We start from the raw sequence: 12,996 nt of genomic DNA, 5'->3' as shown, positions 1-12,996 counted from the left end.
TTGCCTTTATTTGTCACATACCTGTATACATTTACAGCACAGTGAAAAACCTTCCTTCGTATATCCCAGCTTGTTGGAAAGCTGGAGGCCGCGTGCAGGGTCAACCATAATACAGTGCCCCTGAAGCGCAGAGAGTTAAGGGAGATACCGGGGCTTGAACCCCCGACCTTCCGCTACTTTTTTCCCACGTTTTGAACCCCGCAGCTTAAACAACGAAGCGGCTTATTTATTGATTTCCTGTGTTTTTCCCGTTTTCACAAACTTCAAACCAAAAATACTGAGCGACATAACATTAGACCAATGAAATTTCCGAACGGAAACGAAAAAACGCACCTCACCTGTGTTCTGAGCTGCACGGCATCGGGAGAAAAAACTTTCACCGGTGGTGCACGACGATGACAAAAGATAAACTCCCCAGAGAAATACAGTGGTACCTTGACCTACGAGTTTAATTCGTTCCGTGGACGAGCTCATATCTCCATTTGCTCGCACATCAAATCAGTTTTCCATATTGAAAATACTTAAAATGGCATTAATCCGTTCCAACCCTCAAAATGACACCCCGTTTTTATGTTTTATGATATTAAATTAGACAATACATTTCTAAATAACAAATCTTGTATAAAAACATAATAGAAAGAGTATGTAAAGATATAATAAGGTTTTATTCAGTGTAATTTCCTTGGAGTTGAGACGACTTGAGCTAACGAAAATGCCGGTGGGGTGTTTTTTACTATTGCTCCTGTACACTACGTATCCCTAAACTTTACAATTTTTACTTTTTCTTCTTTGCTTATCTTAATTTTCGTCACAATCTTCGCTTTCTGGCTTCGCTTCGCCATCTAGCAGCGGCGTCTCGAGCTCGTACCTCAATTTTTTGCTTGCGTAACAAAGCAAAAAAATCGACCGAGTGACCGCTCGTACCTCGGAAAACTCGTACATTAATGCACTCGTAGGTCAAGGAACCACTGTAGTTGTGAAAGGAAGGAGGAAGACAGTGAACAATGACTTTTTTGGTAGGCTACTGTTTAGATACAAGCCGTTGTAGCGCGTTGAGTCTGGGTGAAGGGAGAGCTCGCTAACTCCAGTTGCAACATAAATCATATAAGCACAGACAGGTTTCCAAAACTCGTGCTTTTTTATTTTTTTGCCAACAGCGTTACAGGTTAGTCAAAGAAACTTAGAAATGAGCATCAGAAAATAATAAGAACATAATCCTCAGTCTCACACGCACACACACGCAGTAATACCGGGAGAATGCAGTGACATGCTCCTAATAGAAGAGCAACATATTGCATTTAGTGTCTTTCGTTAAAGCCTGTGTAAAGTTTATTAGTTTCAGTGTGCGGCTTATAGACAGTTGTGGCTTATTTCTGTTCAAAATAAAAATATTTGTAAAATTCAGTGGCTTATATAAGGGTGCGCTTTATTGTCTGGAAATTACGGTAGTAACTGAGGACCTTAACCACCGGGCTACCGCCTCCCTAAGAAACCAGAAAACAGTCGAAAAAGCCAGTTACAGGTAATTGCATCCTCTACCAGCACCCTGTCTTGACTCTACCAGGAAGAAGCCTGAATGTCAATGTGGTTTTTACACTGGCATCTGTGCCTGGCCTATATTTCACTCCTGGGCTACTCCTTTGTGAGGATGTCCATGAATAGGCCCACCTTGGGAGAGATTATTGACCGTTCTGATTCCTTGACGGCTGATAATTCAACATTATCTGAAAGAATGAACACATGCTAGCATCATAGAATGAGTCAGAAGAATCCGAGGACCGGACAGACCACCTTAACTTTCAGCTGATTAATGCATTCTGTATTCACACTTAGGAGTCCTACGTCCATGTGGCACCACTGTGCTCCCCAGATTATAAGGAAATCAGTGAAAAGAGAGAGAGAGTGTTTGAGAGAGTGAGAGAAAGAGAAAGATAAATAAAACTGAACAGCAGGGAGAACAAAGCAGCTTACCAAATGGAAAGGAAAAAAACTATCCTCTGTAGAAAATGTAACAAACTGAGGTAAAGGCAATGTTTTATCTATGGGAGAAAACAAAGGAAAATGCCCATGTGATCAAGGGGACAACATGCACAGAAACACCACACTGGATAAAACCAGAACTCAGGATTCAACCATGGACCCTGGAGCTCTCACCATTGATGTTATTATATTTCACACCAGTCTCTATAAACTCCAGCGACTGTTCTGTTTGAACATCCGAGGAGAACAGCAGTTTCTAAAATTTTTAACCATCGTCTGGTACCAGTATCCATTTCATTTCAAATGTTTTCTTTATTGTGATGTCGAATTTTATATACAGTATGTACAGTATATTCTGTATTTTGTTGTCTGGTTCATTTCAGACAAAGATCCTTCTTTTGTAGCTAATCAAATAAATACATTTTGCTAATAAAAGCTCGAACATAAACATAAGCTTTAGGAACTGATTTAAATGGGCACAAAAATGCCTCTATGAAATGGATGCAGTGCAGCATAAAGCAGCATAAACGGCTACTACATCATATCCACCAGCTTTGTTACCATTGTGCCATAAATTACATTTCCATTAAATTATTGTTACAGGGCTCAGCTCCATTCATCATCACAGAAACCGAACATTGTGGAGCCACTGATCTCCCCTGAGCTTCAACTTCAGTTTAACTGCTGAGTACATGTATATGTTTGGATGTGTATTTGTTTATTTATGACTGCACCATTACCATGGCTTCCTAATTAGGGTTCTTCACAAATGTTCGCTATGGACTGGTCAATTAAAAACCCACTCAACCCAGTACTGATATCCAGATATACTCTGGAGGTTATCTCACGGAGGTTGCATTATTAGGGGTAATTAGTTCGGCATGGTTGGGCTAACGTCAGTAAACAATCATGGCTTAAGGACAAAGACATGCTCACAGGGTATTCGTTTTGGATGTGCACTGACCATAGCACCACTCCTACCAGGCATTTTGTAAACGTTGTACATAGTTAGCATTATGCATCGCAGTGGTGTAATGCCTTTGCTATGATGTGTCCTCGTGATATTGCTAGTGATTAGCAATAGACTATATATTGCTGGTTGGGTGAAATAGAATGCTGCTTGCATATACAGTATAACTCTGATTGTGTGAGAAAATTTCAGGCAACATGGTGATGTCAGTGGTACACTACAGAAGATACACTATATGGACAAAAGTATTGGGACCCCTGACCTTTCCTGCTATACGTGGTTCTTCTCCAAACTGTTACCACAAAGCCGAAAGCACACAATTGTATAGGACATAAAGATTTTCATTCACTTGAAACCTGAACCAGTTCCAGCATGGCGATGCACAAAGCGAGCTACATGAAGATATGGTTTACATGGTTTGGAGTGGAAGATCTTGAGTGGCCTGCTGTAGAGCTCTGATCTCATCCCTACTGAACACTTGTGGGATGAATAGGAATGCTGACTGCACCCCAGACCTCCTACACCAGTACACCTGACTTTACTTACACCCTTGTGGCTGACAAACACAAATGTTCACATGCACACTCCAAAATCTAGTGGAACATCTTCCCAGAAGGAATTATAAGAAGCAAATTGGGACTAAATATGGAATGCGATGCTCAAAAAGCACATACCAAACTTATGACCAGGTGTCTGCAAACTTCAATACAGTGTAGAATTATTATGTTTTCACAATGAGAATCCAAATGTACAATGTTGAACAGAAATCAATTTGGAACCCATTTAAGCACTTCTGCATTCTGATATACACAGGTGCGATACACACTGGGAGCGAGACAGAAAATGCATCCTGGGAACAAATTTCCAGTCTATCACTGAGCATTATGCATACACACATTCTCCTGGAATGTTTTTATCAGGGGGTGGCGAGAAACCTACATGGACACAAGGGAGAACAGGCACAGCCACTCTTCAGAACAGTCACTCTCTCAGAACGATTGAACCTGAGCCCCCAGGGCTGTGAGGCAGCAGTGCTGCCTGCTGCTGTGCAACCGTGGAACCTATTCCTGACAGGAAAGCCATCTGTTTTATGGTTATACATAGTACTGATATACTGTATAGAAAGGACAAACCGGAGTTTCTTTTGCATTCTTGGAAAAGAAGTAGCTCTGTGATGTGCAGCCTTCAAAACAATATCTTTTGTGTTTTTAGTGTGTGTGTGTGTGTGTGCAGATGCATGAACTGAACATGTAAATTATAACTCTTAAGGTAAGTTCAAGGTAATGCTCCTTAAAATACTGTTTTCTGAGGGTGTAGAAAGAATTGCTTATAGGTACACAAGATGTGCTCAAGAGAGCAGGTATTGTGTGTGTGTGTGTGTGTGTGTGTGTGTGTGTTTGTTCTGAAGATGTACCAGGTTCAGGACCCCATCCAGGAAAGACTGAGAAGCATTTCAGTAATTTTTCCTTCTTCTATTTACAGAAAAGCCCCCAGAACGGAACAAAACAGCAAACCCACACTGCAAACACTTGCTGTCGATTCGCTCCAAAACTTCATTGAGAGTCGGTGTGTGTCTCTGCGGGCGGTTCAGTCGGTGCGCTGCGCTCTGATGTCATCAGGCGGCCACAGCTGGAGCGCCTCTATAGCGCCAGTGCGTGTGGAAAACGCATCCTGTGCGGGGACAAACCACGCAATCCAAACTCCTTATTTTTATTTGGTCGCCTCGGAGACTTTCTCACCTATTTTAACAGACTGCACGGTAAGATCATATTGCTTCCTATTATATGTAGGTGTTGCACTCTTGCTCTATAATGTATTTTCTTTTGGTGTTGTTGGTCACCTACATGTAGTCATCATCTGCTGTCATCATTTTTCATAATCAGTCTTTTTATTTTTCATTTATTTCAAATATGATTAATAAAATTTGAAAAAAAAATCCCTAATTTAACAGACGCTTTTTTTTTTTTTTGCCCCACGTTTGTCTTTAGAGGAGATGGATATCAGCGTGATGCAGATCTTTAAGGAGGATCAGTGCGCGTCTGCGGGTGTTGAGGACTGTTTGGTGAACTTGGACTCGCTTTCAGAAGCGCCTCTGAACTCCTCAGGGAATGAGAGCTGGCCAAGCGAGGTCGAGAGCCTCTCCCCCATCGTGCCTGTCATCACAGCTGTCTACTCCGTGGTGTTCGTTGTCGGCCTGGTGGGAAACTGCCTGGTGATGTATGTCATTATAAGGTAAGAAGATAAATTAATAAATAAATATACATCAAGCCTGAGGTCCTTGACTGTAGAGGGCAGAGTGGGTTTTGTGTGTGTGTGTGTGTGTGTGTGTGTGTGTGTGTGTGTGTGTGTGTGTTTAGTTTACCTGGAATATAACCTAAAATCGTAGTCCACGTTGATTTCATAAACTTTATTTATTTTTGTTCTTGGAAATATTTGCATTAAGGAGAAAAAAAAAAAGTCTGACCGAAGATCCAAGAACAATATTTGTAAATTGGTGTTTGGGCACCCCCTAGTGGATGTCGAAATTCATTAAGAGACTCAAAGTGGGCAAAAATCTTCCCTTGAAAAATTTGGTATATATTTGATTTTGTACCAGCCGTCAGGGATCCACATTTAATATGGATGTTTGCATTTATAGCAATGTTTTTATTCATTCACTAACCGGTTAACTAATAAACACTTTGGAGGATGCTGAGAACAGCAGGTATGAGACTCAATCCAAAGTACCATAAGATTACAACAAGGATAATTTAGCATAGGCAATCCAGCTATGTTAGATGAAATTAGAGGAACCCAGCAGAAACCCACATGAATATGAAGAGCGCACAGACACAGATAGCTCAGGATGTAACCAAGGGCCCAGGAGCCATGAGGGGGCAAGATACAAGTTTAGAAACAATACACTTACATGAATCTCATTCTTTTTTTGGTGTAAAACCATAATGTATATACTTAATGTACAAACCGTTTGATGGTCCCTTGATGGTACCACTCCAGCAACTAAAAACAATCAAACTGGTACCAGTCAAACTGCGCAGCTTAAATGAATCTATAGAATCACTCAAATGTTTAGTTCTTATCTTTTTTAAAAGGAAGAATAAAAAAAACAGTGCTGTACATTTCACACTTGATTATGTAAGAAACATCTGGAAGTGATGTAAAAAAATATATGGAAAGAAAACACATGGAAAATGTGAAAAAATAGCATGAAATTAAATTAATTATGTGTAGTTTTGCATGTAAACAAAAATGGTCACTTGAAAATATTTTGCTCACGTAATCATCAGATGTGCAACGATGAAAATAAATGAATCGTGGGAAAACATAGTGATATAAGATTAAGCATGTAATATAACATGATGATTAATTGCATGTAAAATGCTAATTATTATTATTATTATTATTATTATTAATTTAAGAAAAGTTGTGTAAAAAAAATTAAAGCTTTGGTGTAAAATCACATGAGGATAAATGATTCATGTATATAATTAAGGTTTATTATAATGCATTTATTAATAATATTTAATAATGAAAAAACGTGATGTGGTGACAAAAATCGAATCATATGTAAATCATATAGAAAATATTAAACAAAAAAAACCAAATCATTTATTTGGGTAAAATCACATGTGAAAAATGTAAGACAATGAACAAAAAATGTAATTTTCTGAAAGATCTCAAGTAAAAATAATCAAATCATGTGTAAAGGAAAATTGTCATAATATGAAAATCATGTATAAAATGTCATATAGGAAAGATATATTTTGTATAGGCAAGATGAAGCCTAATGTAACTCTTCTCTAAATCTCTAAACCCATAATGACCAGCATTGTTCTTCAGATCTAAATTAATAGTAATAGTGCTAATAGATATATATGCATATTTTTTTGTGGCAAATGACAAATGTATTAATCATAGAAATGCATTTCTTGCTTGCTACTTCATGTTCTATAGTACTTTGTTCCCTCATTTCTTTTTTTAATGTTCTCATAGATACACTAAGATGAAAACAGCCACCAATATCTACATCTTCAACCTGGCAGTAGCCGACGCCCTTGTGACCACCACTATGCCCTTTCAAAGCACTGACTACCTGCTCAACTCATGGCCTTTCGGAGAGGTGGTCTGCAAGGTCTTCATCTCCATTGATTACTACAACATGTTCACCAGCATCCTCACCCTCACCATGATGAGCGTCGACCGCTACGTGGCCGTGTGTCACCCGGTCAAGGCGCTGGATTTCCGCACACCCGTCAAGGCCAAGATCATCAACATCCTCATCTGGGTTTTATCTTCGGCTGCTGGCATCCCAGCTCTGGTCCTCGGCAGTACTCAGACCAACAATGGTAATTGGCATCTTAAAGACTAACTATAACATGCATTGATTAATCCATCCATGTCAATAATAAATCTTCATAGACATTATTAGCATTCCTAGAAATATAACATACATAAATACACACCATTCCCTAAGGGCAGGTGTATGTCTAAATAACTAACAGATAGAATGTAACAGGAATCACATTTGACATGTATATTTCTAAAAAACAGTTATTACATTTACGGTACTTGGCAGACGCCAAATACAGAACGAATTTAATTTATCTTGTTCATACCACCAAGCATTTGAGGGTTAAGGGCCTTGCTCAAGGGCCCAACAGTGGCCAACCTGTTGGTGCAGGGATTTGAACTATGGACCTTTTATATATACAGTGGGGCAAAAAAGTATTTAGTCACCAATTGTGCAAGTTCTCCCACTTAAAAAGATGAGAGAGGCCTATCATCATAGGTACACTTCAACTATAAGAGACAAAATGAGAAAAAAATCCAGAAAATCACATTGTCTGATTTTAAAAAAATTTATTTGCAAATTATGGTGGAAAATAAGTATTTAGTCAATAACAAAATACCTTTCACCTTTCAGCAATTATTTTTAGTATATATTTATCAAGGAACAATACTAAAGAAATTAGATTTGGAGCTTATACAGCCATTATCATCAAAATAGCTGGCAACAAAAGTGAGTACACCCCTAAGTGATAACAGCTGTGCATCGCTTCATCATGCAAAGCCACCTGACCTATTCATCATGTTCATGATTTTGTCTGCTTGACAGGACAATACAAAGTTGTCTATCTTGTAACAGAGCAGTTAAAGTTATTTGGTGCTTTAAGTACAATTCTCTGATCCTGAACACTGGATGTTTAACATGGCACCTTATGGCAAAGAACTCTGAGGATTTGAGAATTAGAATAGTTGCTCTCCACAAAGATAAAAGTTAAATAAAGTTAAATATCTGTAACAATCTGAAAAGGAGTTATAGTACAGAGGTTTTCCAAAACCGGTTCCACTTGAAACAGGCCTTCGCAAGGCAGTGATCAGACCGTACGCTGCACACTGCAACAAGTCGGTTTGCATGGATGTCGTCCAAGAAGGAAGCCTCTTCTGAAGCTGGCTCACAAGAAAGCCCACAAACGGTTTGTTGAAGATGTCCTGTCCAAGAGCATGAATTACTGAAACCATGTCCTGTGGTCTGATGAGACTAAGATAAACTTGTTTAACTCCGATGGTGTCCAGCATGTGTGGTGATGCCCTGGTGAGGAGTACCAAGATAATTGTGTCTTGTCTACAGTCCAGCATGCTGGTGGCATCATGAGGCTGAGGAAGCTGAGGGTAAAGGTGATGGAATGGCCAAGTATGTCTCCAGACCTGCACCCTACTGAGCACCTGTGGGGCATCTTCAGGCGGAAGCTGGAAAACGCCATGTGTCTAACTTCCAGCAGCTCCGTCGGGAGTGTCATTATGGAGGAGTGGAGAGGATCCCAGCAACAACCTGTGCAGCTCTGGTGAATTTCATGCCCAGTAGGATTAAGGCAGTGCTGGATAATGATGGTGCTCACGCAAAATATTGATGCTTTAAAGACAGCGTTAACAACGATCACTTTTGTTGCCAGCTATTTTGCAATAATGGCTGTATGTTAAATTATTTTCAAATAAATTTATTTTTTAAAAATAAACATTTGTTTTCTGACGTGCTAACGTGTCGGTGCCGTGCCAACAGTTCTGACCCATTGAGCATTAACAGCATTACATTCTTCAGCAATTTGAGCTGTTGGATTGGACCACACTGACCAGCCTTCCCTCCCCACGTACATCAATGATACTTGGCCACCCATGACCCTGTCGCCGGTTCACCACTGTTCCTTCCTGGGACCACTTTTGATAGATACTGACCACTGCAGACATCCATCTGGTTCAACCGACTTTCCACTCTTCATCCTCTTAATCGCTGCTCTCACTTCTTCCTTACTAATCCTATCCACTTCCTGCTTCACCATCTCCTCACCTTCCAACCTTCTCTCTCTCTCATTTTCCTCGTTCATCAGCTGCTCAAAATACTCCCTCCATCTTCTCAACACACTCTCCTCAGTAGTCAACACATTTTTATCTGCATCCTTTGTTGCTCTAACTTGCAGCACATTCTTCCCAGCTCAGTCCCTCTGCCTGGCCAATCGGTATAAATCCTTTTCTCCTTCCTTAGTGTCCAACCTCTCATACAGCTCCTCATATGCCTTTTCCTTGGCTTTCGCCACATCCCTCTTTACCTGCTGCCACATCTCCTTGTACTCCTGCCTACTTTTCTCTCTTTTTTTTTTGCCCTTCCACATTCCTCTCCTTAAGGCCATACCTACCCATCACCTCCTCATCACCTCTGTTCCCTTCACCTACATGCCCATTAAAGTCTGCCCCAATCACCAATCGTTCCTTCCTAGGTACACCTTCTACCACTTCATCTAACTCACTCCAGAATTTTTCCTTCTCCTCCATCTCACAACCCACTTGTGGAGCATAAGCACTGATGACATTTATCATCACTCTTTCAACTTCCAGCTTCACGTTTATCACCCTATCAAAAACTCTCTTCACCTCCACTACACTCTTACTGTATTCTTCCTTCAGAATCACCCCTACACCATTTCTCTCTCCATCCACACCATGATAAAACAGTTTAAATCCACCTCCAATGTTCCTGGCCTTACTCCTTTCCACTTGGTCTCCTGAACACACAACGTATCTACCTTTCTCCTCTCCATCATATCAGCTACCTCTCTCCCTTTACCCGTCATAGTACCAACATTTAAACTACCAACCCGAACCTCTACTCTCCTACACTGCTCCTTTTCCTGCCGTCTCTGTAGATCCGGTGTTTTACGCTGGGTTCAACTTCCTAACGTAACCCCGCTTATTTATCCGGGCTTGGGACCGACACTAAGAGTGCACCCTAATGGCCTGTTAACTCTGTATACAAACTGCAATTGAATTTCTGAAAATATATCCCATATTAAGAGATTAAAGTCATATTAATGGATTTTAATGGATTCTAAATCCTAATCTCATTAGCACATAGTTGTGCAATTCGCTTTTATTTTTTTATGTATTTGTTTGTTTATTTATTACTTAGATATGCATAAATGATCTGTTTTTAATAAGATTGTACCAGTCTAATGAAGCTCATAATTTTTTTAGGGCAATTGTTTTGAACACTACTTATTTTTATTAGCTTCTTTCCAGCTTTCAGCACAAACATCAAGAAATTCACTGATTTCTTCATCCTTCCACTGAATAGATTGCAACTGTTATTTTGCCAACACCGGGTGAAGACCACATGTGAATTGTTATCTGACCGTTCTAATTCATGTTTCATGGTCACATATTGTATATGTATCAAATTTCAAACCACATATGAAATTGGCTGAAAATTAAATAAAAAAAACAGATTTGTATCCCTTCATCTTGGTAATATGTAATAAATCTTAGGCTGTTGTGTCGCTGGGGAGGGTCCTTTTGACCTAAACAGAGTATCACAGTTAAGAGTAAAAAAATAAAGGGCTAAGCACATCTTTCCAATTTTATAATCGAGATTGTTCCATCTTCCAAACATGATTCTGTTGAAGTTCTTTTTTCACAGTAATGAGAGTTCTCCAAGCAGAGATGACCTTTTGTTCCTTTATTTTTTTCCCTTAGGCACCACAGAGTGTGCTCTCCAGTTTCCTGATCCTTATGTCTACTGGGACACACTAATGAAGATCTGTGTATTTGTCTTTGCTTTTGTGGCACCCCTGCTTATCATTAGCGTGTGTTACACGCTGATGGTGTTGCGCTTGAAAAGCGTCCGTCTGCTGTCGGGTTCCCGTGAGAAGGACCGTAATCTGCGGCGCATCACTCGTCTTGTTCTAGTGGTGGTGGCTGTGTTCGTCGTGTGCTGGACGCCCATTCATATCTTCATCCTGGTGAAGGCGCTGGCACCCGAAGTGCCTGAGACTACGGCTGTCATGGGCGCCTACTTCTTCTGTGTGGCGCTCGGTTACACCAACAGCAGCCTCAACCCCATCCTGTATGCCTTTCTGGATGAGAATTTCAAGCGATGTTTCCGCGATTTCTGCTGTCTTACTCGGAGCAAGGCGGACGGCGTGGGGGTGTCACGGGTCAGGAGCACTCTCCGCGAGCACACGTGCCAGGCAGAGGGCAAGGGCGAGGGGGGCCGTGGCAGATCAGTATGACTAGCTGTGGAGCTCTCCTCCTTTCAAGGCCTGGAAATCTCCAATGACCTGGGATTGACACAGATCACCACCACCATCTGAGAAGGACACAGATCAAGATGGGCCTTTTAGGTGCGAGAGCCGCAGCATTAGGAAAGCACATCAACATCGTTCCATAATGCCGTGTCAAAATTCAGCATTTCATTCAACCGAAATTTTCATTTTCAATGTTCTCATAGATATCTCAATACGGTTTTATTACCCCGAGGACTTAAAGGATTCAGAAGAGCTTTATATTCTGAAGTTTTCTGGCGATGAACTGATGTTGTTAAGGAATTAAAGAGACACCACATCCTATGCTCAGCCAAATCAGCTGATTTGCCTGCAGTGCCGCTTTTTAGAAACATCTACACCATGCAGATTTTTTTCAAGAGGATTTAATTCTACCTGTTCCTGAACTCTGGCTCAAATATTAGTTCCTACCCAGTTCCCTCTGTGCCATATCTTCTGAGCCAGAGACCAAAGACAGTGTCCATTAAATATAATAAAAAAAAGATTGACATTTAGAAGTGATGCTCCATGTCTGAGCAATACCCAGAATTCTAAGTGCATTATTAATGAAAATGGAGCCTGATGCAAAGGAAGCTGATACAATGGGTTTTACTACATCAAGAAGAAGGAACTATATGAGAGGACATTGGGTGATTGGGATAACTCTTATAAAGGAATGGGAATGATTCATCTTGTATATATATATGGTACAGACCATTTCAACGGCCATTCGTTCATGTGAGGAAGTGACGTATTTTAATCCGTTCCGGTTAGCAAACGCTCACATTCAAAACATCGGCGGGATACGAATTATACACAGCGACAGTTTATATATTCTTGTGATTATAATGTGATTAATTCAGCTCTGTTGTTTATGCTCTCTCAAACCAGCAACCAAGTTGCTGTCGGAAAATTAAAGTGGTTCGGTTTCCGAAAAACAAAACACAACGATCCACATTTGATCTCGAACATACAACAATATCGAATTCAATATCAGTTAGATTATTTTTTCCTTAGCCAGCAGTATTGCATGCGCCTTCTTGTTTATTCGTGACCAGAAGGTGCATTCACATCTTCTCTCACACTGTTTCACCACCACGTTTGCTATAAGTTATGATGGAACACAACAATTAATTTGCGTGGCTTCTTGGCTTTGCTCTGCAGATCGGACCAATGCACAAGAAGTTTGGGAGATCACAACACTCGGTTTATTGAACATCAGGAGGCGAAACTCGTACTATACATTAGTCCCAGCGAATTAATACAATACAATACAATACAATACAATATATACATTTTTATTTGTATAGCGCTTTTAACAATTAACATTAACAGCTTTACACAGATAATGTGGTGATAAACAACACAGCTGCAGTCCAACCCTCACACAGACACACAAACACACACACACACACACACACTACAAAAATACATCTCATCTAATAATGTAACACA

General features: G+C 40.3%; 1 protein-coding gene across 1 annotated transcript; it reads left to right on the top strand.

Annotated features, from left to right (window-relative positions):
• The first annotated feature begins 4,521 nt into the window (after positions 1 to 4,521).
• Positions 4,522 to 12,790, top strand: oprk1 (opioid receptor, kappa 1). The gene is made up of 4 exons (XM_046851798.1): positions 4,522 to 4,709; positions 4,939 to 5,182; positions 6,944 to 7,296; positions 10,976 to 12,790. Exons 2-4 carry the CDS (start codon positions 4,944 to 4,946, stop codon positions 11,509 to 11,511), a joined length of 1,128 nt encoding a protein of 375 aa, XP_046707754.1. The 5' UTR covers positions 4,522 to 4,709; positions 4,939 to 4,943; the 3' UTR covers positions 11,512 to 12,790.
• Positions 12,791 to 12,996: the final 206 nt, after the last annotated feature.

Source organism: Silurus meridionalis, chromosome 6 (genome assembly GCF_014805685.1).
Source record: "Silurus meridionalis isolate SWU-2019-XX chromosome 6, ASM1480568v1, whole genome shotgun sequence".
NCBI classification, from domain to species: Eukaryota; Metazoa; Chordata; class Actinopteri; order Siluriformes; family Siluridae; genus Silurus; species Silurus meridionalis.
The sequence above is the reverse complement of the archived record's forward strand: the minus strand, read 5'-3'. Positions and strand labels throughout refer to the sequence as shown.

What these genes read in the sequence shown, in the direction of transcription:
- oprk1 (XM_046851798.1), top strand. Translation starts at nt 4,944, where the DNA reads ATGGATATCAGCGTGATGCAGATCTTTAAGGAGGATCAGTGCGCGTCT. An exon ending in GTGATGTATGTCATTATAAG is followed by an intron (nt 5,183 to 6,943) that starts GTAAGAAGATAA and finishes ATGTTCTCATAG; the next exon opens with ATACACTAAGATGAAAACAG. An exon ending in CAGTACTCAGACCAACAATG is followed by an intron (nt 7,297 to 10,975) that starts GTAATTGGCATC and finishes TTTTTCCCTTAG; the next exon opens with GCACCACAGAGTGTGCTCTC.